Here is a 24,517-nt window from a genome sequence, read left to right as displayed (position 1 = left end):
TGGGAGACTGATAAGTAATGTATTTAATTTCAATATAATTTAAAATATAACATTATTTAAAATGTTACAGTTATTTGCAAAGAATTGTTTACCCTCAACCTACTCACTCTTCTTCCTCTCTAAGTTACTGTGACTGCTCTTACCTAAAGTTACCAGTAACCTCCTTATTTTTGTGGTTACATTTTGGTATTTCATTTGACCCTTCAGTGGCATTTAATACAGTTGAGTGACCTTGAGCCAGTGTTTCAGTGACTGACCTTTCTCACTCTTTCTCTGCCTGACATCTCAATGTTGGAGTGCTCCAGGACTCTGTCTAGACCCCTTTCTATCTGTAGTTTCTCCTTGAGAATCCAGTCCTCTCCTAATACTACCTATAAGCTTATAATTCCTAAATCTATGTTTTCAGCACCAACCAACCCTGCAATTTCTGGACTTATGTATTTAACTACCTACTGGACATTTCTTCTTGAATATATAATAGGCACATCAGACTTAACATATTCAAAGCTGTTTTTGATTTTGACGATTTTGTCCCTCATTGCCCAACCTTCCCCCACCCCCTTATTATTCCTATTTTCCCTTAGAGATATCACTCCATTGAGTTGTTTAAGCCAAAAACCTAGTTATCTTGATCTGCTTTTCCTTCACCAGTCACATCCAGTGCATTAGCAATGTCCTGGCAGTTTTTCCTTCAGAATATATTCTGAGTCCTTCTTATCTCTTCTTGTGGCCACATCATCTAAACTCCATATACTCTTTTTTTCTTGTACTATTGCAGTAGGCTTCTTACTAGTTTTCTTATTTCCACTTCTCTTAGCTGTGAGAGCTATCTTTAAAATACAAATCAGGTCAGGTCACTTGCCTGTGTACAACCCTCCAGTGGCTTCCCATCATGCCTAAAATAACATCCAAATTTCTTACTTTGGCTAGGTCCCACGTGATCTGGCCTCTGTCTGCCTCCCTGATCTCATTTTCTATCACTTACCCCCTAGTCCACTACCTCACTTCATTGTAGTTCACGTATTTTCTTTTTGGTCCTAAAAGTACCAAATTTATCTCCACTTTAGGGTCCACCCCTTTGCGTAGAAATCTTTTCCCCCTTATCTAAATTCAATCCCAATATTGTACTATATGCCAAAGACTGTCCTAGGCCTAGTTCCCCTAAGATACAGGGGACTCTGTGTTGTTTTTCTTTACTTTTTGTCTGGAGCATTCCCTGTATATGCAACCTAAAATACTCTCTCTGAAACTTTTTCACCTGTCTCAGATGGCTTCTTTCTGATGCCACAATGTATGTAATTTATTTAATCTTTATCTTGATGGAGCTAACTTTGTAGTTGGAGGTGGGTTAGGGTGGAGATTGCAATAAACAGGATGAGTAAAATGTATATTAGATGGCAATAAAAGCACTAAGGAGAGAAACATGAAGCTGCAGCAAAGTACTGAGGAGAATGGAGTTGTAATTTTAGATAAGGGTGGTCAGGACAGGCCTCTGTGTGAAGCTGACATTTGAATAATCACCATCATCTGTTCCAGGTTGTGATATAACTCATAGATTTGTGTTAATACGGAATAGAGATGTACACTTTTCACAGACATTTTGTCTTAAGGTTAGTCTGCTTTCTTCTCTGTGCTTCATTAGTTGCCTTTCAGTTTTCACAACTCACATTGACTTCATCTTCCCATTTTTTGCTTGCTATCTTTAGCTTTCTTTCCTGTGTCCACAAGTCTGTATTTCTTCCATTTCTGAACTTTAATCAATAGAACTTGAAATATAGCACTGTATAAAGATTTTTAACTAAAACATTTGCATTTATCTGATCTGGGCTGTCTTAATTCATTGATTGACAAGGCAAAGTTGTGTAAAAGTTACATTTTTTTTCTTCATGGGATTTAAGCTTGGTGTATGCATGTATGTGTGTGTGTGTTTGTGTCTGTCTATCTATCTATATTCACTTTGCTGAAACTTTATAGTTTACAGTTTTTCTACCATTTCTTTTAAAACTGAGGTGCAAGGCATAATAATTGGATTTTACAAAAATATAAGAGGTTTTTGTTCCATATTTTATCAGGAAAGCTGCTGAAAATGGATTAAAATGCACTGGGCCTTATATCCCACACAAAAAAAGTGTTACTTTGACACGTGTAGAGAAAAGTCTGTTCTTACTTTATTTGTAATGTACTTCTAATTTGTTGAGTTACACTTAAGTAACTTTTATTTTTCCCTCTATTTTTGCTGTGTTCCATTGGATTTGCCATTCCTGTTTGGACTGAATGTGTCATGTACAATTCTTGGAATTCCTCATTTACTGTTACTCTGTGGATCTGTTCTGTTGGAATCTGGAACACTGGAATGATGGAAATCTGTTCTTTACAAAGTAGCTGTGAGTATATGCGATAATTTATACAGATGTTTTCAGTCTAAATTAATTTAAATTGAACTTACAGTTGAATGAAGTAGGAGCCAATGAAGCCTTAAATTTAATACATTATTTTTAGCTTTACACATAGTAGGTTTTCAGATATTTGATTTTAAAACACTGTGCTCTTGAACAGTATCCTAATTGGTATATTTAAAATTAGTTTTTCCATTTAATTGGCTTGGTTATCGTCTCAACATTTGGCTTAAAGATTAATTTATATGAATGAAAAAAAGGATAAAAGGTGATGGATGGAATATTTTGTTACATCTGTGATGCTAGCTAGGAATGCAGATTGCTGTTTGTTAAATCCAACTTTGTTAAATTAATGCTTTGATCTCATATGAGTTTTGTTGTTTTTTTTTTTAATGAGAAATTGTGTCAAAAACTTTTAAGAGAAGTTTGTATCTCTTAGGAATATTTTGCCATTGTATTTTAATGATGAATAAGACCTACCTCTAAGTAAAATTAACAGTAAGACTACTCAAATGGTCTGAACTATGGACAGTTTTTCTCACCACTGGGTAAGTTAAAAGTCAGATTTATTTACTACATCAATTTAAAGTAGCTTTCTTTGAATTACTTATGGAGCTATTGTTGAGGTCATCAAAGAATCAAAAACCATGCAGAAAACGAATTCTGATTTTCTTTAAAATCTGGACAAATCCAGATATCTGTGGTGAGGGGAGGCAGCAGGGTCATCTGAAATGCTGACATGGCATAATTGGACCTGGTATAATAGCCTGAAAGGTATTGTTTACTGATGGACATTGATCACTAGAGCCTTCAAGAATTTATGAAAAAATTATTTTAAACCCTACATTTGATTTCATTTTGTGAATGAGAAAATAAATGTCAAGATATTTATACCTGTTGTAATTAGTATGAGCAAAGGGGATAATTGAAAGAGTTCTTAATATAATATTAAGGGGATGTGAATTTTTTTGTGAAAAACCCTTTGTTATTGTTTTTTTAGTTCATGGGTCAGACTCTTCTTACTGACTTTAAATTGAAATTTTTGCTCTGAGGCAGATTTCTTTGGTTTTTATTTTATTTCCTTGTGGTGTTATAATTGTCCATTGTCAAATCAACTCATACTCTGTTTTGTTTGTTGTTGGAATTATTTTATTGGTAACACTATAATAAAATCTGTTTGATTTGCCAGGAATAATAGTTTGTATAGTTTTCTAAAATAGGTTATTGAAGGGAATTTGAAATGTGAGAAAGAAGAGTTTTGCTGATACATTAATAACTTGGCCCTTTTTGCTTTTCTCAGCAACAGAAGAACCTTGAAGGCTATGTGGGATTTGCAAATCTCCCAAATCAAGTATACAGAAAATCAGTGAAGAGAGGGTTTGAATTCACACTTATGGTTGTGGGTAAGATATGTTTTCTCACTAAAATTAGATTTTGATCTGAGTTTTAAGTTACTAATCAACTTTGAATGAATTTAAGAAGACCATAGCCTAAATAACTGCAGGAATTGTGTTATATCTTATTATGTGAATAGATTTTAAAATTTAACTTTATGGCATAATAGCATTTATATATTTTCTTATCTCTTTTTTTAAGGTGGCAAAATTTTAGAAACTAAGTAAAAGTTGAAAATTGGTGGGGCTGGTGGAGGAATAGAACACTGTAAAGAAGTTCTCTTTAGTTGGTAATGCTACAAAAACAAATAGTGTCTAGTAGTTTCTTATTACTCCAGGATAATTTTATTCTCTGGCTTATATACTATAGTAGAGTCATATGACATGAGCATTTAACTTAAACATATGTGCTGTGAATTTGAAAAAGAAGTCAGGGGACTAGGTACAGGTTCATAGTCATGCAGGTGATTACCCTGGAAATTCATTCAATGAGTATAAACTCTGTAGTGAGTGAAATATGGCTCTCTTTATTCTTTAATTCAGTCTCATTTTTCTTATGTGTTTTATCCTATGAACACCATGCTCTGCCTGAAGTCCATTTTAAGAGACTCTCAGGGGTTATTTGACTGTATGTTGGTACCATCATTGTTATATTTGAAGAAACAGTATGCTATATATAAAGATTAGTAATCTTAAATGACTGTATAATATTTTCACCTCATATAGGCTGACTTTAGGACCTAAATCCTAAGGATGATAAAACTTTGTTGTATTTCTCTGTATGTTTTAAGAAGATGAAAGGTAGGATAATAGATTCACTGTCCTTGACAAAGAAAATTGAGTTGATGCTGGGTCTTTATGTAGTGTTCACTAATTTTTGCTAATTCAATTCCTGGCATTTTTCTTTGGGTGTTGAATTAGTTTAGTTGGATTAGCTATGAAATACTCCTTCATTGAAGGAAAGAATGTTTTATCAGTTGTTCAAAATATTTTACCTGATGGTCTCTTTGTGGTTGTTTGGAAATATCTGCATTGTGTTTAAATTGTTAAAACTTGGTACAAAATTTGCAAACTCCGTGTTTGGTAGAGTTGGTTAACTTGCCTATCTCTGGTTGAGTAGAAGTATCATAAACCCAGTTTGAAAATTGCTGCTGTGAAGCAGAGATAGGTCTAGTTAAATGGATAAAACTTATAGAACATACCTTTTCTTTTGTAGGATAGTTAACATAATTGTTATATGTGAAGAAATATTCGATCTTACCTTTATGTATATAAAGCTTGTGATCTTAAATGACAAACTAAACAAATATAAGATCATTTTTTAATTTGTAAGAAAGGTTTCTGCGTTTGTTAGGAGAATTAAAACAATTTAAACAAAATTTGATATTAAAATTTTAGTTTCAAGAATAACTTCTTGAATATATACTTAATAGAATAATATTGTGTGGGTCAAGACCAGATACTTGATTTAAAAATCTCTGACATTTTTCCAGGTGAAAAAAAATTAAGGCAGCTGAAATGATTTTTAGAGAAACTGTGCAATCTCTGAATGTATCTTATTTATTAGTTTTTCTGGTCAGTCCTTCTTGAACTACAGCTTTTGTTTTTTCTCTTCCATGTTACAACTTTAACTGAGGTTATAGAGCATCTGGGTGGCTCAGTTGGTTGACCGTCCAACTTTGCCTCGGGTCATAATCTCACAGTTTGTGGGTTCAAGTCCCGCCTCAGGCTCTGTGCTACAGCTCAGAGCCTGGAGCCTGCTTCTAATTCTGTGTCTCTCTTTCTCTTTTTGCCCCTTCCCTGCTTGTGCTCTGTGTCTCTCTGTCAAAAAATAAATAAACGTTAAAAAATTTTTTAACAAAAAAAGACTAACAGGTTAAAGAAGAATGGGTGTCAGTACCTTTATTGTTTTCCCTGCTCTACCTTGAACATTGTTTAATTAACTGTCCCTCTATAGACTTGTTGAGTGGAAGGATTAAATCTTCTCATCTACATAGTTGCAGTGTCTAACACATAGTCCCTCTTTAAATAAGTGTCTACGAAATGGTTGTTTTTTCTGACTTTAGGCCAAATCTAACAGCATTGTTTGCAAGTCACAGATAGCTAAAGCCAACCTTGCTTTAATATTCTTAACTTAGAGACTGCAAATTCTTCCCTATAAGCTAAATCCTCATTTTGAGACTCATAGTAGTTGTAGCTTTTATAACAATTCTTGTTTGAAGACTTCTACATTAATACAAATTGAAAACCTGTATTTAAAAGTTGACTTCTTTATGAAACTCTGTCCTGTGTTGGAAAACCTTTATCCAGTAACCTTGCCTCTTAAACCATATTTATTCAGTACTTATTTAAGTGACTTTTTTGTATCAGGGAGGCATAGTGCGTATTCCCATATCTTAAAAGAATTTATAACATATATGACAACATAAAGTACACATAAAAAGGTTAGTAACATTTCTAGGAGGTATATATAAGTCAGTGGAGTTATAAAAAAATAAAGGAACATAGAAGTGTAAGGGTATAGGAGAACTTGTCTCTGAATGAAGGTTATTATTGCCTTATTTGAGGAGGAGGTATTAGGGCAGGGTTTTTTTTGTTTAATAGTTTATTGTCAAGTTGGTTTCCATATAACACCCAGTGCTCATCCCAACAAGTGCCCTCCTCTGTGCCCATCACCCCCCTTTCCCTCCTCCCCACCATCATCAGCCCTCAGTTTGTTCTCAGCATTCAAGAGTCTCTCATGGTTTGTCTCCCCCCCTCTCCCCCACTATTTCCCCCCTTCTTCTCCCCCACGGTCCTCCGTTAAGTTCCTCGTAATTCTCCTATACATGCAAACATATGGTAGCTGTCCGCTGCCTCACTTATTTCTCTCAGCGTAACACCCTCAAGTTCCATCCATGTTGCTACACATGGCCAGATTTCATTCTTTCTCATTGCCATGTAGTATTCCATTGGATAGATAAACCACATCTTGATCCATTCGTCGTTGATGTACACTTAGGCTCTTTACTTGTTTTGGCTATTGTTGAGAGTGCTGCTATGAACATTGGGGTACATGTGTCCCTGTGCATCAGCACTTCTGTATCCCTTGGGTAAATTCCTAACAGTGCTATTGCTGGGTCCTAGGGGAGTGCTACTGTTAACGTTTTGAGGAACCTCCACACTGTTTTCCAGAGGGGCTGCACCAGTTTACATTCCCACCAACAGTGTAGGAGGGTGCCCATTTCTCCACATCCTCGCCAGCATCTAGAGTCCTCTGATTTGCTCATTTTAGCCACTCTGACTGGCATGAGGTGGTATCTCAGTGTGGTTTTGATTTGTATTTCCCTGATGAGGAGGGATGCCGAGCATCGTTTCATGTGTCTGTTGGCCATCTGGATGTCCTCTTTGGAGAAGTGTCTGTTCATATCTTCTGCCCATTTCTTCACTGGGTTGTTTGCTTTTCGGGTGTGGAGTTTGGTGAGTTCCTTATAGATTCTGGATATTAACCCTTTATCTGATATGTCATTTGCAACTATCTTTTCCCATTCCATCGGTTGCCTATTAGTTTTATGGATTGTTTCCTTTGTAGTGCAGAAGCTTTTAATCTTGATGAGGTCCCACTAGTTGATTTTTACTCTTGATTCCCTTGCCTTTTGGGGATGTATCAAGTAAGAAATTGCTGCGGTTGAGGTCAACGAGGTTGTTTCCTACNGTTTTAAATGTCTGGTAGAATTCCCCAGGGAAGCCATCTGGCCCAGGGCTCTTACTTGTTGAGAGATTTTTGATAAATGATTCGATTTTTTCACTCGTTATGGGTCTGTTCAGATTTTCTTTCTCTTCCCATGTGAATTTTGGTAGTGAGTCTGTGTTTAGTAATTTATCCATTTCTTCTAAGTTGTCCAGTTTGTTAGCATATAATTTTCATAGTATTCCCTGATAATTGCTTGTATTTCTGAGGGGTTGGTTGTAATCAGTCCATTTTCATTCATGATTTTGTCTATTTGAGTGCTTTCTCTTTTCTTGTTGAGAAGCCTGGCTAGAGGTTTGTCAATTTTGTTTATTTTTTCAAAAAACCAACTCTTGGTTTCATTGATCTGTTCAACAGTTTCTTTGGTTTCTATATTGTTTATTTTTGTAGGGCAGGTTTTTGAAGAATAGAATTGAGTGGATAGTTCATTTGGGAATATAATAGCCAATACCTACATAACCTATTATGTGTCAGGCAGTATTCTGAATATGTACGTAACTCTTACAGTCCTTAACAACAACCCTGTGAAGTAGGTACTATTGTTATCCCTATTTTAGAGATAGAGAAACTGAGGCATTGAGAGATTAGGTTACTTGCCCATGTTCACATTGCTAAGCAGATGGTAAAACCAAACCCTGTCTACCTACTTCTTAATCTGGTGTGTTCTTAAGTACTCTGCAGAGGCTCATTTAGGGAATTGGATATATCGTGCAGAGCTCAGTAGAGTGCTTCCAGTATGCCTTGAGCTTACATGATTTCATCTGGATGTTCTGTTTCCCTAGCAAAACAAAAGAGAAAGAAATAAGGGAGTTAGTGAGGATGGAAGGAGTGAGAATTAGAGAACTTAAATACATATGTAAGCAGTTTTTTTCTGTCATTACATTGGAATGAGTGTGTGGCCTAGGGCAGGCATGAAGTGGGAGAAGTGAATTTGGTATTTCCCTGGTTATTTACAGCTTTCACATCCTTTCATAGTGTGAATATCTTACCTTGCTGTATGTTAGTCTAGTGACAATAAGGTGCCTTAGTATGTATACTAGTTACTTTTTATATTTGCAAAGAAACAAGTATCTATTTCAGTGCACAAAGTAAAACAGGTTGTCAGTTTATATGTAATTGTGCTTTATGGATGATATAGAGGGTTTTCAAGATTAATTTGCACTGCACATTGACTTTAGGATCTGACTCCTAAGATGTGACTTCATAATAGTTGGGAATTAGGCTGGAAAAGTAGACTAGTTTAGATTTTGAAGATCTTGACTGCCCCAAGGATAAGTAGATTGGAATTCTTGATTTTGAATCATTGTTTAAAAATTTAGTTTAAAATTCAATGTCAGGTCTATCAAATAATGAAGACACTTAGGTCTCTAATTCAGCAAAGTGTCAAACATATTTGGGTTTGGAATTTGACTGTTTTTTGTGTGCTTTAAAAAATTTTTTTTCTTTAATGTTTATTTTTGAGAGAGAGAGACAGCTCTCGAGCAGGGGATAGGGAAGGGCCGAGAGAGAGGGGGAGACACAGAATCTGGCAGGTTCCAGGCTCCAAGCTGTCAGCACAGAGCCAGACATGGAGGTCAAGCCCATGAACCATGAGATCATAACCTGAGTCAAAGTCAGACGCTTAACCAATGAGCCACCCAGGCACCCCCTCTCATGTGCTTCTTAATTAGACTTGACTGTGCTGAGAAATAAAATGTTAATTGTAAAATCCTGATTTTACTAGAATTCTCCAAGGAGGTAGAACTCAGAAAGACTATGGATTGCTTTGTCTTACCAGAAAGTATTTTTGAAAAGATTGCTTTGTCTTATCAGAAAGTATTTTTGAAAACAATTGATATTAAATCCATTATTTTGAATTCTTTTTTTAAATTGAAGTATAATTGACCTACAGTATTATTAGTTTCAGGTGTCCAACATAGTGAGTTGAAAGTTCTGTACATTACCATGATAAATACACTTACCATCTGTTACCATACAAAGTTATGACAGTATTATCAGTTATATTCCTATGCTGTACTTTATATTCCTGTGACTTATTTATTTTAAAGCTGGAAGTTTGTACTTTTAATTCTTAGAAGATAAAATCTACAGTTCTATCATTTCTATAATCTTGAGCTTTGCACAATTTTTATGGTAGAGATTTTCTTTATTTGTGATTTGTCAGGATACTTTTGACCTGTACCAAATATCTTTGTAGCAGGATTGGTGTTTCCTTTTTTTTTTTTTTTCCCCCAGTGTGAGGGAACTATTAACATGCTGCTTTGGCCATTTGGGGATTCAAAGTTCATCATACTGTGTTCTTAATATATGACTTATTGGCTAAAGTTTAGGAGGTGTTTAGTCAGTAATAGGATATACAATGTCTGTTATAGTTGTCATTTTCCCTCTTCTTGCTGATGTTTGAGTTGTAATAACATTGAGTGATTTGAAGAAATTGAAAGGTGATATTGACTCATCTTGTTCCTAGGTTATTGGGCATTCAGTAGATTTATGTCTAATTCTGAAGTTAAGATACATTAGAGACTTAAACTGCCTTGAGTAATATTTCAAAAATTTCTTCCTAGAGCTCTATTTTTATTTTACTTTTAGTAATAAAAGTAATAAAAGCAACAATGATTGCACAACGTTGTGAATATAAAAGAACCACTGAATTGTACACTTTAAAATGATGAAATTTATGGTATGTGAATTTTATCTCACTCAAGTAATTTAACTGAAGCAGAGGAATTTTAGGGAGAAAAATCAGAGAATTTCATATATCCACTATTTAATTTTTTTTATTCATTCTAGGTTTGTCATCTGCATATTTTAAAAAGTGCTTTTGAAAAAAAGTGCTTTTGTAATAAAGTTAATGTTTCATTCATTGAAATTATGAAATACAGAAAAGCAAAATGAAAATAAATATTACCAAAGTCTGTTATTCAATGATAGCTCAAGTGTAGAAACGTACAGTATTCTTGTTTAGTATATGTGATGTTTTGTGAACGTCTTTTAAAATTAGCAGTAAATTATGATTATCTTTTGAGTTTAGAGATCATAGCTATGGTTGAGTCACAGATTTTAATGGCTTATATAGGTTAGATATACCATAATTTCCCGTTATGTTATTTAACATTAGGATAGTTACAAATAAACATGATTATAGTTCTGCTTTTACATTTCCAATTAATTCCTTAAAATAAAGTTTGGACATTTGAAGTGCTATTTTTTAAGGGTTTTGATACATAATACCAAATTGCCCTAAAATAGTTTGCATACCATTTTGCACATTCAGTTAGTGTTGACAACATCCCTTTCTCTGAGTACTGTCAACACTGTTAGTGCCTAAAGTTTATTTTTTTGGGGGCGCCTGTGGGTGGTTCAGTCAGTTAAGCATCCGACTTCGGCTCAGGTCATGATCTCGCGGTTCGTGGGTTTGAGCCCTGCGTCAGGCTCTGTGCTGACTGCCAGCTGAGAGCCTGGAGCTTAATTTGGATTCTGTGTCTCCCTCTCTCTCTGACCCTCCCCTGATCACGCTCTCTCTCTCTCTCTCTCTCTCTCTCTCTCTCTCTGTTTCTGTCTCTCTCAGAAATAAATAAAACATTAAAAAAAGATTAGTATCTCATTTTCATCTGTATTTTATTGTTGCTTATTAACTTATTTTTAAAAAACATTTATTTTTGGTATGGGTTCTTTTGTAAATGGTATATTCTAGTTTAATTTAAAAAGCTGTACTCGTTTACTTCTTTAATAAGATATAGGTACTGTAGGGTATTATTATTATTATTATTTTGTTATTAGGTATTGGCATTTTTTGCCAGAACTTTTTCTGTGTTGTGTTTTGTATTAATTGGATTTTATATTGTCCATGTAATCTTTTTTCTTAAGGCTTTTGTTCTTGATGTCTCCCTGCTTGATTTGCAGCTACTGGGGATTTCACTGTATTTTATATAAGTGTGTAGGCTAACTAGGTTTAAGTTTTTATTCTGCAGTTTTAAATCCATGTGGGTTATTTATTTTTTTGTTGTGAGATACAAATTTGATGTTTATTTTACTTTTTAAATGGCTAGTGGTTCTTCCCAGACCATTTATTACAAGCTTGGTTTTAAAAATACATATGCTTGGTTGGTTCTCTTTCCAACCTCTGGTTTAGTTCATTCTGTAGTTCTTCTGTATAAATACCATGTTATTAGAGTTATAAATTATAGTAATTATGTTGTTATTTGTGTAGCAAGATTACCAGAGTTTATGTTAATCTAGGGATATAGGCAAACAAGTAAATAATATGTAAAATAATTACAGATTGTGTTGTTTTCTAGAAAGGAAATAAACATGGTAGGAATTTTTTTTGAGGTATCAGGGAAGATATGCCAGTCTGAGAAGGAGACTTCATACTAGTACCTGAAATACATGAAAATTAGGAAATGCTGAAGCAAAGATAAAGAAAATGGCTTACAAACAAGAGATAATTATTATTAGTATATTGCTGTATTTACATACAATATTTTACTTTTGGCAGGTTCATAATAAATTTCAACTGTGGCTATCTCAAATGTTAGCTATTGCTTTTTCATTTGATATGTGAATGATTTTCTCTGTTCGATCTCATAATGCTATAGTAAAAACTTAGGGTATGGAAATTTTGTTCAGTTTTTTTAACTATGGTGTTTAATGGCTGCATAATAGTCTAGTCTGTGACTGAATATACCATAATTTTTGTAGTCTGTTTCTTCACTAATGGATATTAACTTTGTTTTTATCCCTTCCTACCCTGTTACAAATAACATGGCAGTAAAGATCCTTAAACACACAAGGTTTGTGTATGTGTCTTGGGAAGCAGAGGGCAGTGCTTTATTGATTTGTTTATAGTCTCTGAAGTAGGATTACTCTAGCAAAATGTTTCACCATTTTGTGTCTCTTCACATATTGGCAAATTGTTTTTTTTTTAAAGTTCTTCTAAATATATACTTTTAAAAGAGGGAGAATATATTTTGCTTGAATTTAAGATGTATAGTATAATTGAAAGTGGAGCTATTCATTCCATGGATACTGAAGGGTAAGAATGTAAATGTAGTTGAATAACTGTAAGAGATTAGTAAAGGAGGACAAAAGTATACAAGTTAACTGTATCATTAAGTGATAAGTGGTGTAAGAAATACAGAAACCACATGCTGTAGGAGTTTAAAGAAATAAGATTTTATAGCTAGAAAGCACACCACCATCTTAAATATACATATACAGCTAATTCTTGGGAAAATGGTACATGATATTTTTAGTAGTTGGTATATTCATGGTTTTTAAAATATATTTAATTCTTTTTTTAATTTTTTAAATTTATTTCTGAGAGAGCGAGAGAGACAGCATGAACAGGGGAGGGTCAGAGAGAAAAGGAGACACAGAATCTGAAGAAGGCTCCAGGCTCTGAGCTGTCAGCATGGAGCCCGATACGGGGCTTGATCCCACGAACCGTGAGATCATGACCTGAGCCAAAGTGGGATGCTTAAATGACTGAGCCACCCAGGCGCCCTTATATACTTAATTAATTATCTGACTTAATTTCAGTATCTTAATCATGGAGCAGTATAATTCAGACAAACACAAAACAGTTTCATAGACTGGGAGTTTTTAGATTTTGGAACAGGAATAATGATTGATGTATATAAGAAATGTAATCTGGATAATATTCCAGTTTCCTTTAGTAGACTTAAAAAAAAGTTATTCAATGTGATCTTTAAGATATATGTAAGTTAATAGTTTAATTATAATTCTTAATCTATTTTGACTTCTCATACATGTTTTATCCTAATATAGTCTTTAAAAATAGATCATAATCTTTTGAAAATAGGGAGGTGAATGGAGATAAGCAGATGATAAATAGTGCATGTCAGGGAATCAAATGTGAAGTATGATTTGTGGTTCATTCTTAACTAAGTTTTTTATGATAGGAGACTATGAATTGTTTATTATGTTGTAAGTGGTAATAATTACAGTAAAACATAATGGTGAGATTTCCATAGTACCTTGTCATGGTCCTGAGAATAGATTTTAATTGAATGATCAGTAATTAAGTTGACGCAACTGATAATAAAGTATTAGGAATTATGGATTAAGCTGATGATACAAAAGTGAGGGGTGCCTAGGTGGCTCAGTGGTTGAGTATCTGACTCTTGATTTTGGCTCAGATCATGGTCCCAGGATTGTAGGAATGAGCCCTGTGTTGGGCTCCCCACGGAGCCTGAAGTCTGCTTAAGATTCTTTCTCTCTCTTCCTCTCCCTCTGTCCCTTTCCTCCAGGCACACACACTCGCAATAAATATTTAAATAAATAAATAAATAAATAAATTTTAAATAAATAAATCTGTGCTTAATGGGGATGGCATCGAATTTCCCTGATAGGATAGGTTGGAGTTCTGAAATCAGTGACTCTCTATTGTGCTTATATTTCAAATGTATAATTTATTTTGGCCATTTTGTAAAAGAGCTAGCTAGTTACAATTATACTTTTTATTTATATTTTTAGTGTACAATGAAAATTCACTTTCTATATTTAACGTAAATCTATCTTACAATACTTAGTATAGCAGCTATTACACTAAAAAGAATATTGTACTTAGCCTAGTTTTAAACTCTAATTTCAGCCACAAATGAGCTTTCTGACCTTGAATAGGTCACTTTGAATCTCAATTTCCTTACAACAAACATTTACCTGGTTTTTCTAAGTCAGCCATAGGGCTAAGATTAAAAAATAGAGTCACATACCCCTTAAGAATCAGAGGGTTTTGGATAGTGGTAGAGGAGAGACAGCTAGACACTAATACTGTCTATGTGTAACTGCTGCTTCACAGAGGGCTTGACAATTGTGTTTGTAAATATACTTTGTATATATAATGTATATATAATTTGCCTGGTAAATCTGAGAATAAATAAAATGTTAATTTTAAGCATACATTATTAGTGCATTTTTACAGTTAAATTTAGTTCTAAGCTCCAATATCTGGGATGAAGAGGAAAGAAAGATCAGGGGTAGTTGAGAACAAGATAGCAGCTAAGAGGTTAAATACTTGGTTAATTCTTACTTTGAACTTCTGCCCTGGTTCAACTCCTTTGATTATAAACATTCAGGGCACACATGTACTTTTTACTTTGCAATTCAGTATAGCAGCAAAGCTCTTTTTCTGGTGAGAGATTTAACTAATTTGAAAGATGGTTGAGAATTTGCTCTCATCCTTTCCCATTTTAAACAAGGTAGCTTGCATTCTTATCAACAAGATATGATTTTTGTACTTGCCTCTTCTGTGCATTTCAATAAAGATAAGAAGTTAAGTGTTTTGCTAAAGTTACTTATGTGACATTAGAATAGTCTTCAGGGTATACTTGGTGCTTTATAGTGGCTGCAGCATTAATGCTGTCCTTTGCAAACCTTTTGGGTATCTTGTTTTCCCTTGAATGTATCAGGTTCTTAATGTCAGTGATACAAAGAATCTTAGGGATTGTTTTTAGGTTGACATTAAGATTTTAATTTTGAGTCTTAAAGTTAAGTTTTTTTTATAGGTTGGTGTTTGCTTTTGTAGTTGAATCATTTTTTAATCAGATTTAATGTCATTCAGCAGCTAACAGTAGTATTTCTGGTTCAAGCCATCATTATAGATAATTTTGATTAAGGAAGAAATGTTATAAAATTTTAGTCATCTAAAAGGCCAAATAAATGAAGAAATTAAATGAACTATAGTTTGATTGTTCTCAGTCTGTTTCCCTGACTCCTTAGTCAAAATTGTTTGGGCTTCTTATTCAAGATGCTCATTCCTGGGAATGTGGGAATCTGCATTTTGACAAGTACTGCTCCTTAATCCCTTAAACTTTCTGAAGTTTAAAGAGTACTGTTCTAAGTCTACTTTAATGTCCAGAGAAAGGCATTAAATTACATATTTCTTTGAAATGTCATTGTATATTTTGATAACTTAATATAACAAAGATATTAAGACACATAGTTTTAAAATATTCTTCCTATAAAAACTGCTCCTTGTTACAGAGGTAATGTAATACATTTTGTAATCTCTTTTTAAAAAGAGAGAGGAAATCACTGTTACTAATTTTGGTGTATTTTCTGTGCGTCTCATGCACAGCTGTGGTAGCGTATTCATTTTTGTATGCTTTCTTCACCTAATGCTTAAGGCAAGCATTTTTCTATGTCAAACAGGTTTTTAAAAATGATTTCTCCTCACAAGTCCTCTCCTTAATACTTAAAGCACTTATTTTGATGAGCACTGAGTGTTGTGTGTAAGGGATAAGTCATTAAATTCTATTCCTTAAACTAGTATTACACTATATGTCAACTAACTAGAATTTAAATAAAATTTAAAACATAATAAATAAGTAAAGATAATTGGTAAGATTAAAAACAAGCATTCTCAATGATTAATTTTATGAGTGTATCATAGTGTACTCAGCTTGTGTCCTTTATGGTACCTGAAATATCCTTGTCTCCCCCCAACATCTGCAGTGTGAAAACTGTTACTGCAGTGTTTTTTTCTGTGTGTGTTTGATTTCCAGAAGTAGATAACATGGTTAAGGATGTGAACTGAAAATGTACCAGCTTATACAGTTACCACAGATGTGCAAAATGCTCATTTAATCTCATCCTTGCCAAAATTGAGTAGAAATCTTCTTAAAATGCCAAATAAGGCAAAATGATTTTGCTAAATTAGTATTAGACAAAGATTCTGTATTTTAATTGCAGGCCCTTGATTATTGACTTGAAATTTTTTGTCTCTATTAATGTTCACGCCACTAACAGTTTCTTTATATGCTTGCACATGTTTTTGTTTTGTTTTAAGAAATATTGGTGGGGCAGGTTAACACAATCACAAATGTAATTCACACAACCCACTACTGGTCCTCAGGGTTTATAAATTTTGGTATATGAGATTTATAGAACTTGAAAGAATATGTCAGTCATGGAACTCAAATGATTAAAGCCTGCCCTACTTTGGCTTTGAAAGCTACTCCTTTAGAACCACTTTGTAGAATGTGATCAATCCTCCCTCAAGATAAAATCAGCTCCTTGCTTCACCTCTTCTGTCCACTAGAGACAATTCCTTGTTTTTTGGTATGTTCCTATTTCCTTTCCTGACATCTTTTACTTATCCTCTAGTGTGGCCATTGGCGTTAAGCTGCCCTCTAGTTTCATAGAGCACTCTACTCTGATAATGCCACAAAACCTTTAATTTCTCTGATTCACACATATCAAAAGTATGATTTTCTTCTAAATTAAAGCATTTTTTCCTTAGTGTTTGCCACAGCTAGAAATTAGAGAAAAAGTTTAATTTTCCCTCCCAAGATATAAGGGACTAATAGTATTCACGGGAGTACTTGATATTGTTTTTAAAGTTTATTTTTGAGAGAGAGACAGAGAAAAAGTGAGCAGGGGAGAAGCCGAGAGAGAGAGAGGGGGAGAGAGAGAATGTCAAGCAGACTGTGCTGTCAGTGCAGAAGCTGATGCAGGGCTTGAACTCAAAAGTCATGAGATAATGACCTGAGCTGAAACCAAGACTCAGATGCTTAACCTACTGAGCCACCCTGGCACCCGAGAATACTTGATTTTTAAGAGAGGATGTTTATTGCATGATCATTAGAATTCTAGGTAATAATGTGAATTTGGAGGAACATGCAAGGAGAGCTTATAAACGCTGTCAATTTCAGCTCTTTTTCAGTTTAGCAGAAGAACTCATAGAAGCTTGATGTATAAATGGGAAATGTTGTAGACCCTTGCCTAAGGCAATACATTTTAACCAAAAACTGTGGTAATCCATTTTTGAAATAATCATGAAAAAAATTTTTAAGTAGACATTTAGACTTTTTGTAATACAGAGATTTAAAAAAAAAAAGGTAGTTGACCACTTGAGCTGTGTAAATAAAGAGTACTTTATCTCTGAATATAGCAAGATATATCATAAACATCCTCCTTAAGGCCTCCCACCTTTAGACACATAGCAAGTGAAAGTTTTTTGACTTTGTGAATGAGGTAATTATTGAGTGGCTCATTGGAATGTTTGCTACTAGCTACACAGTAGAATTATTACTTAGCTTTTAGAGCTGGTGGTCAGTTACTATAATTAAAGTAAACAAACCTTGTTTAGATAATCGTAGAGCTAGGTCTTAGGGAACCTGTTTAGCTTGCATTTTAGGATTATCATGTACATCATTTTGAGGAGGTGAAATAGTCTTATAGCAAATCCCAGATCACATAATAATGGACTATCTTGGAAGTAATCAGTATCTGGTGTAGTCTAGACTGTTCTTGATAGATTAAATCTTCAGAGATAAGCATATTAAAGAGCAAAATTAAGAATAGCACCCTCTCTTCATAACATATTTTTATTTTCCTCATGGGTGATATCTTTTATTTTTCAGCCAGATGTAAAGAAAGAATAAGCCTGTACTTTTAAATTTCCCATCCATTACTTGACTCCTCACCATTTGGTTTCTTTTCTTAATAAAAACGATTTTTATTAAAGGTCAATAAGAGTATTTCTCATTGTCCCTGGGTCATTTTTTTAAACCTCTTACTTGGTATTGTTTACCACTTTTTCCTTGCAATTCTTTCTCAGTTTTTGCGATACTGCCTCCTGGTTTATCTGGTTGTTTAACATCCTTTTCACTGACCATCTTTAAATGTTGGTGAATCTGGCATTTTGCGCTTTGTTGTCATCTACCTACTAAGTTTTTAAATTTCATCTGCCTTTCAAATCATTTTGGGAAGTGTCTCCAAAATCTATGTGGAAATAGTTACTTGGATATTCTTGGCTTTAGTTCTGGGGTAGAGGGTAGTCATCTGTTTTGAAATAGCTCCTTAAATAACACTGGTACCTTTTGGTTAGGAACTACATATAGCTTGACACTGACTCATCTCTACCTCAGCTGAAATTAACACCTGTGTCTGAATAAGACATAACATTTGAGGGTTTTTTTTTTTTATGTCAGGTACTGTGCTAATAAATACATTTTATTAAAACAATAAAATTATCTTATTCGTTGATGGGGATCACATACTGCATTTGAATATTTCAAACCCCAGGATAAATGAGTAGGCAAGCACTGAATAAGATAGAAAAGACCTACACGTGCTTACAGCCCCTTGTTTAAATTCCAGAACAGTTAGACATTCTGAAAGGAGTTACAGATCCTGTTTTAAAAATCCTTTGCTTTCTTTCCCACACTATTGTTGCAGGATGATAAAAGTGGCTTCTTATACCTATAAATATTCCAGATAATTGAAATGTTACTCCATCTTTCAAAGCCTCATTGAAATGTGACCTCTTTTCTAGGCTGCTGAGATTCTCAGTTCTCTGAAATCTTGTCACTCTTGGATAGCTCATTCATGGTCTTGTTCAAATTCTACCTTGTATTATGCTTAATTGTTTGTGTACCTTACTTCTCCTACCATACTTTAGATTTTTGGGAGCAAGGACATCTTATCTTTACATTCCTCATTCATTTATTCAGTATAATTTAATGACCACCTACAAAGTACCAGGTGCTATTCTAGTCTCTGAAAATCTAGAGGTGAGTAAGACATGGTCTATGTGATTAAACTCCTAGTGACAGAGAAGGAGTTAGGTTCCAGATTTGTTTATTACAGCATGATGCAGAATAATAAATCCCTCTTATCTGACTGTAAGTGTACTTGTTCGGTTAATGAACAGCCTGTCAGAGCAGGGAATCAAAAATGATAATACCATAGCCATTTTATTTTAACAAAACATTAGCCAATCCTTTAATGTAAAGGAATACAAGCCCATTTTTGATTAGGTGTTTGCACAGTCGTGTTCCATGTCCTTACTCTTTAATAAATCTCTACCTATAATTTATGGCCTGTGACTTCCAGTTTCAGTTTTTTAAGAAAAACAAATCTTGATAGTTGTGAAACAGTCTGTGTAGGCTCTTTCGTTTTTTTTTTTAAATAGTCTTCTTTCCAGCTAAAACTGTATTCATTTGTATGTTTGCTCTTAGTAGATGTGTTTAATTTCTCTAATAAAAATAATAATAACAACTTTATCCTCCTGACTCCTGAACTTATTTATCCTCCTGTACTTTCTTTTCTTTTCATCCAAATCCTAAACCAGAGGTTGGAGAGTCCACCTTTTGAAAAAACCACTCCAAATCTAAACACTATTTAGATATTTACTGGTTTGTGTGGTTAATTCCTATGCATGTCTTAGTGAAATACTGCTTGCTCTGTCAAGTCTTCCTTGATTCTTCAAGCTATACTCAGGTGTTCCTCATATATACCCACTGTACTTTTTGTTTAAGTATAACTTATTTCTCAGCAAAATTAAATTTTTGAGGGTAAAAAATGTACCCATTTCTAACATATAGCAGCTGTTCAGTAAATAATTATAAAATGAAATTGTTTATGTCTGTACTTTCTGTTAATTGTAATAGTGCATCAGAAAATAGCTGTTGGGATGGAAAAGGTATAGGATGTTAAGAATGAGAATATTCATCTGAATGAAACTTTGAATCCTCATTGACAGGTTTTTTCAAATTAGATTATAATATCAATTTAGTGAGTCTGTTTTAAAAAATGAAAAATAGAAATGGTTTTAAAATAGAGTGCATTTTGCTTAACATGGATATTCTTTTATGAAACAAATTTATATGCACACATATATACAATACAGGTAAATATACTTGTATGGATGTATATACTGGGTTTTGATGCAAAATGTGTGTTTGAAGGAGGCTTGTCTGTTTTCTGTGAACTGTGATAAAATAAGTTGAAGGAAACTCACCAGTGGGAGAGTCCCATGGAGAATCTCAGAGACTTCATCTAGAAGCAGATTGACATGAAGAACAGAGTCCCAGTGCTGGGGATTGGAACAGGGATGTTCTGGTTCTTCTTGTGCTCTGAGCGTTGGTCAGTTAATTTGTCTTTGGCTTAATTTTCTAATGTTTAAAATGGTTTGATTTGTGTCTGTAAGGAGACTCTTCATAATTTAGCAAATTGGTGTTGATAATAGAATCACATTATGTGTGTTCATTACATAGTTTGTGTAATGAGATGGGTTTTTCAAAGCCACTAACTGATAAAACTAAGGAGCATCTTTGCTTAAGTGTTTCTGTGCTATATACAAATGAAAATCCTCAAGGCTTAAGCTATCTTATATGTGCTCTACATAACTATAACTAATACAATACTATTTTTTCTTTCTAAAAAAATTTTTTAATGTTTTATTTATTTCTGAGAGAGACAGCATGAGCAGGGGAGGGTCAGAGAGAGAGGGAGACACAGAATCTGAAACAGGCTCCAGGCTTTGAGCCAGCTGTCAGCACAGAGCCTGATGTGGGGCTCAAACCCACAAACTGTGAGATCATGACCTGAGCCGAAGTCGGACACTTAAACAACTGAGCCACCCAGGCGCCCCACAATACTATTTTTTCTATTAGCTCCTCTAATGATTAATGATAAATGATTAAGGAAAATAATTTACCAAAGAACTACACAGTATAATATCTCAAAGTATGGTTCATGTGTTAGATGTTAATAGGTATTTTAGGATGTTGAGGGAAATAATCTAAGCCTGCAGTTGAGCTGCTGGGTAAAACAAAAAGATAAACCATCTCTTTAATTGTAAGACTTTTGAGGGCCTTTATAATCCCAAGGACCTAAAGGAACCTGACCTTAACTATTATAAATAATTATTGATGTGACTTTCTTCAAAACCCTGTGAACAAACACTTCATGAATGTTTTATTCTTAGGCTTGAAATGGAATATTCTGGAATGATGATGGAATATACACAACTTTCATGGGCTAGACTTCAAAGAGGACAGAGGTTATTTTAACCTGTATCTAATGTTAAAGTATGGGTACAGTATTACAAACTGTAGTTAGTTAATTCTTATTTTAGAATTTTCTTAAAGTATTCAACATCTTTGTTGTAAATATTACAATATATGTTTTAACAAGGAAGAGAAAAAAAATTAAATCCAATTATTTGTTCTTAAAGTCCATTAAAAAGAAGAAAGATAATGACTTTGTTCCAGAACATATATAGTGCATTTCAGAGTCAAATAAATATAAAATAGTTGTTAAATTAGATCATTTAACAGATCTAAAATATTGGTTATAAAGAAATAAAAAATGTTAACACATCTTATATATCTAAAGAAAAATATAAAATATTATGAAGAAATATAAAGTGTTGCAGATAGACATTCTGTTTATATCTTGTTGAATAATTTGCTGTCTTAAATTAGGATGTAGAATTTTGAATTGTGTTATTCTTCAGTGTTTCCTAAATAATATGTGATAAACTTGATTGAAGTAGTTTCCACAAATTCTGTGTAGGGTTTGAGGTGATGGGACTAATTATAGCTCTGTTATTTTGCATTAGTGACACTACTGCTTTCCATTTAGTAAAACACAATGAGCAAGAATTGATTTTAGTTGTTTTATTTTTTAAAGATTTTATTTTTAAGTAATCTCTACACCCAGCATGGTGCTTGGACCCACAACCCCAAAATCCAAAGAGTCACATGCTTCACCAACTGAGCCAGCCAGGTACCCCCAAGGATTGATTGTAGTTCTGAGTCACCCTTAAGAGTGGTAGGACACAGCTGCTGTAATTTTCTTATGATTATAGGATATCTGACATCTTCGTATGGAAGTAAATACTGCTCCACTAAATATAAGTAGGAATTAATCATTTTAATGTCCAAACTCAGACATAGCTTCACTACATTCAACATTCCTTTTTATTTAGGTTGACGCTAGGACCCTGTAGAGCCCTTGTGTTGCCAACCTTACCCTTCTACTCCATTCTCACGTCTCACGTGTCTATTCCTCCTCAAAAGAAAAGTTTTACATTTTGTTTTCGAAAAAATGTAAATTCTAAAGACATTTAGTAAGAAAGTGAAGTTCGTTTTTCTTTCTCCTTTGGTTCCATTCCCTTTTCTAGTGATATGATTAAGTTGTTGCAGGACTTCTGGCATTTTTCTGTAATTTTATGTATATTGGTCATTCCCATGTAGATTTCTTTTTATGTAAATGATACCATACAATATGTGCTGTCCTGTGAATGTTTTTCCCTCATCAGTTAATACATACATCTATGTCAGTACATAAGGAGCTGCCTCATTCTTTGGAATTAAGTGGTATTGTATTCCATAGTATATATTTGTTAGAAAAGCTATACTGGTTTACAGTTTGACCATGAGCCACTCTGAAGGTTAATCTGTTTTCTTCAGGCTTATTTAAGCACAAGTTTTTCTCTGAATACCACTTTATTCATAGCTCTTAGGTTTTCATATGTAGTATTCATTGTATTTGTATTTGACTGGTTTTTCAGATAAGAGGAGTTGAGGAAAGATACAGTGTTACGTCTATATGGGCAGGCTGATTGTGTTATTCTTTTGTTGTTTATTTCCATTAACAGAATTGTAGTCACAATAGGATGTCGATTTCTGTATTTTTCAGTATTGATTGATTTTCTCTGTAGGCAAATATATGATCAGATTATATCAGTAATCCGTTGGTAACTGTTTTAATCTCTGGGTAGGAATTTTACATTTATTTTTGAGAATCAAACATAGTCAGATTATTTCCATTTTTTAAACGATTTGGTTTATAAGTATCTAAATGGTCTATTAGTCTTTCACTGTGGAAGTTCTGTTAACTCATCATTGTTTCTGAGTTATGTCTTACGCATTCTTAAAAGTTTTGTTGCTATTTTTATTCTTGTTCCTCTCATATGAAACTTTCAAATAAATCTGAGTTTATAAATGAGAGAGATACAGTTAGTACAATCTAAGGAAACACAGCAGAAACTTAACACTGAATTCCCAGTTCTCTCCTTGGATTAATTCGTATATAATAGTATATATCTTGATGACATGTTATTTGTTGCATTAATATTCATAAAGTGTATTTTTAAAATATTGTGTAGTTTGTGTTTTTAATTCTTTGTCTTACCAAAATGAGAATTTTAGGTTTTTGTTGTTATATTTTCTTGTCTTAGTTTTTAATTAATTTGGATTAAATTTGACTACAAATAATGGAACCTTAAAATACCATTGTATGAATGAGATAGAAATTTATTCTTCCTGTACTTTAAAATCCAGAGTTGAATAGACTGAAGTTCCCTGCTTTAAGTTCTCAGTGTTCCAGGTACTTCCTGACTTGTTGCTTCACTGGTCATGTTATCTCTTCCCAAGATACTTCATTTGTCTAAGATGGTTACTTCAGCTCTGAGCATCTTTACATGTCAGCTGGGAGGAACAGGTAAAGAACAAGAGAAGTGCACTACCCATAGAGAACGTTCCAAGAAGCTACCACATGACTCAGACTCCGGAGCCACGTTCAAAACGGCCTCAAATTAAAATCCTCCTCACTTTAGGGAAAATACTACTCTGATAGCTTTGAGCACTAGGTTTACGTGAGAAGGAGATAAACAGGTCTAGATACCAACCTGTCTATTCGGATATTCTGCTCAGGGCCTCTGTGGCCAACAGCTCTTCACCACAGGCAGTCTTGGTGTGGTGGTGTGCAGCTAAGAACTGCACACATGTAAGTGAAGCAAGGTGCCATATTCCTTATTTAAGAAAGACTAAGTTGTTTGATTTTTAGGCCAGTTTTGTTATGGTTTGGGAATATTGGGAGTGCTTGCCAAATCCTACTCATCCTTCAAAATTTAGCTTTCATTTTACTGGGAAGCTTTTCCTTAATCTATAATCTTGTGTTTCTTGTCTCTCCTTTCTGCTCTAGGGCTTTGTATGTATCTTTATTATACTGTGTTTGAATGAAATGGTAAATTGTAGCTTTCTCCTGCTCTGATAGAGGGTGTGTATATGAGTATATGTATAGATTTGTATGGGGGATTGTACAGTGAGGGAGGGATAAGAATGAATTACTTATTTTTAAGTCTTTGATTCCTAAGCCTCTACTACAGTGCATTGTATATAGGAGTAAATGGTATATACTTGTATATAAATTTGTAACAATTTTTTGTAAAGTTATCC

The 24,517-nt window shown here is 33.9% G+C and overlaps 1 protein-coding gene across 1 annotated transcript in view; it reads left to right on the top strand.

Annotated features, from left to right (window-relative positions):
- Window positions 1-2,905: 2,905 nt before the first annotated feature.
- SEPTIN7 (septin 7) overlaps window positions 2,906-24,517 on the top strand; it is a 78,342-nt gene continuing 56,730 nt past the window's right edge. Inside the window, exons 1-2 of the mRNA XM_077775333.1 lie at window positions 2,906-2,944; window positions 3,697-3,799. Coding sequence (XP_077631459.1) covers window positions 2,921-2,944; window positions 3,697-3,799 — 127 coding nt within the window. The 5' untranslated portion in view covers window positions 2,906-2,920. The remainder of the gene's footprint in view (window positions 2,945-3,696; window positions 3,800-24,517) is intronic.

This window comes from Crocuta crocuta, unplaced genomic scaffold (assembly GCF_008692635.1).
Source record: "Crocuta crocuta isolate KB4526 unplaced genomic scaffold, BGI_CrCroc_1.0 scaffold197, whole genome shotgun sequence".
NCBI lineage: Eukaryota > Metazoa > Chordata > Mammalia > Carnivora > Hyaenidae > Crocuta > Crocuta crocuta.
Note: the sequence above shows the minus strand (reverse complement) of the source record. Positions and strands in the feature narration are given on the sequence as shown.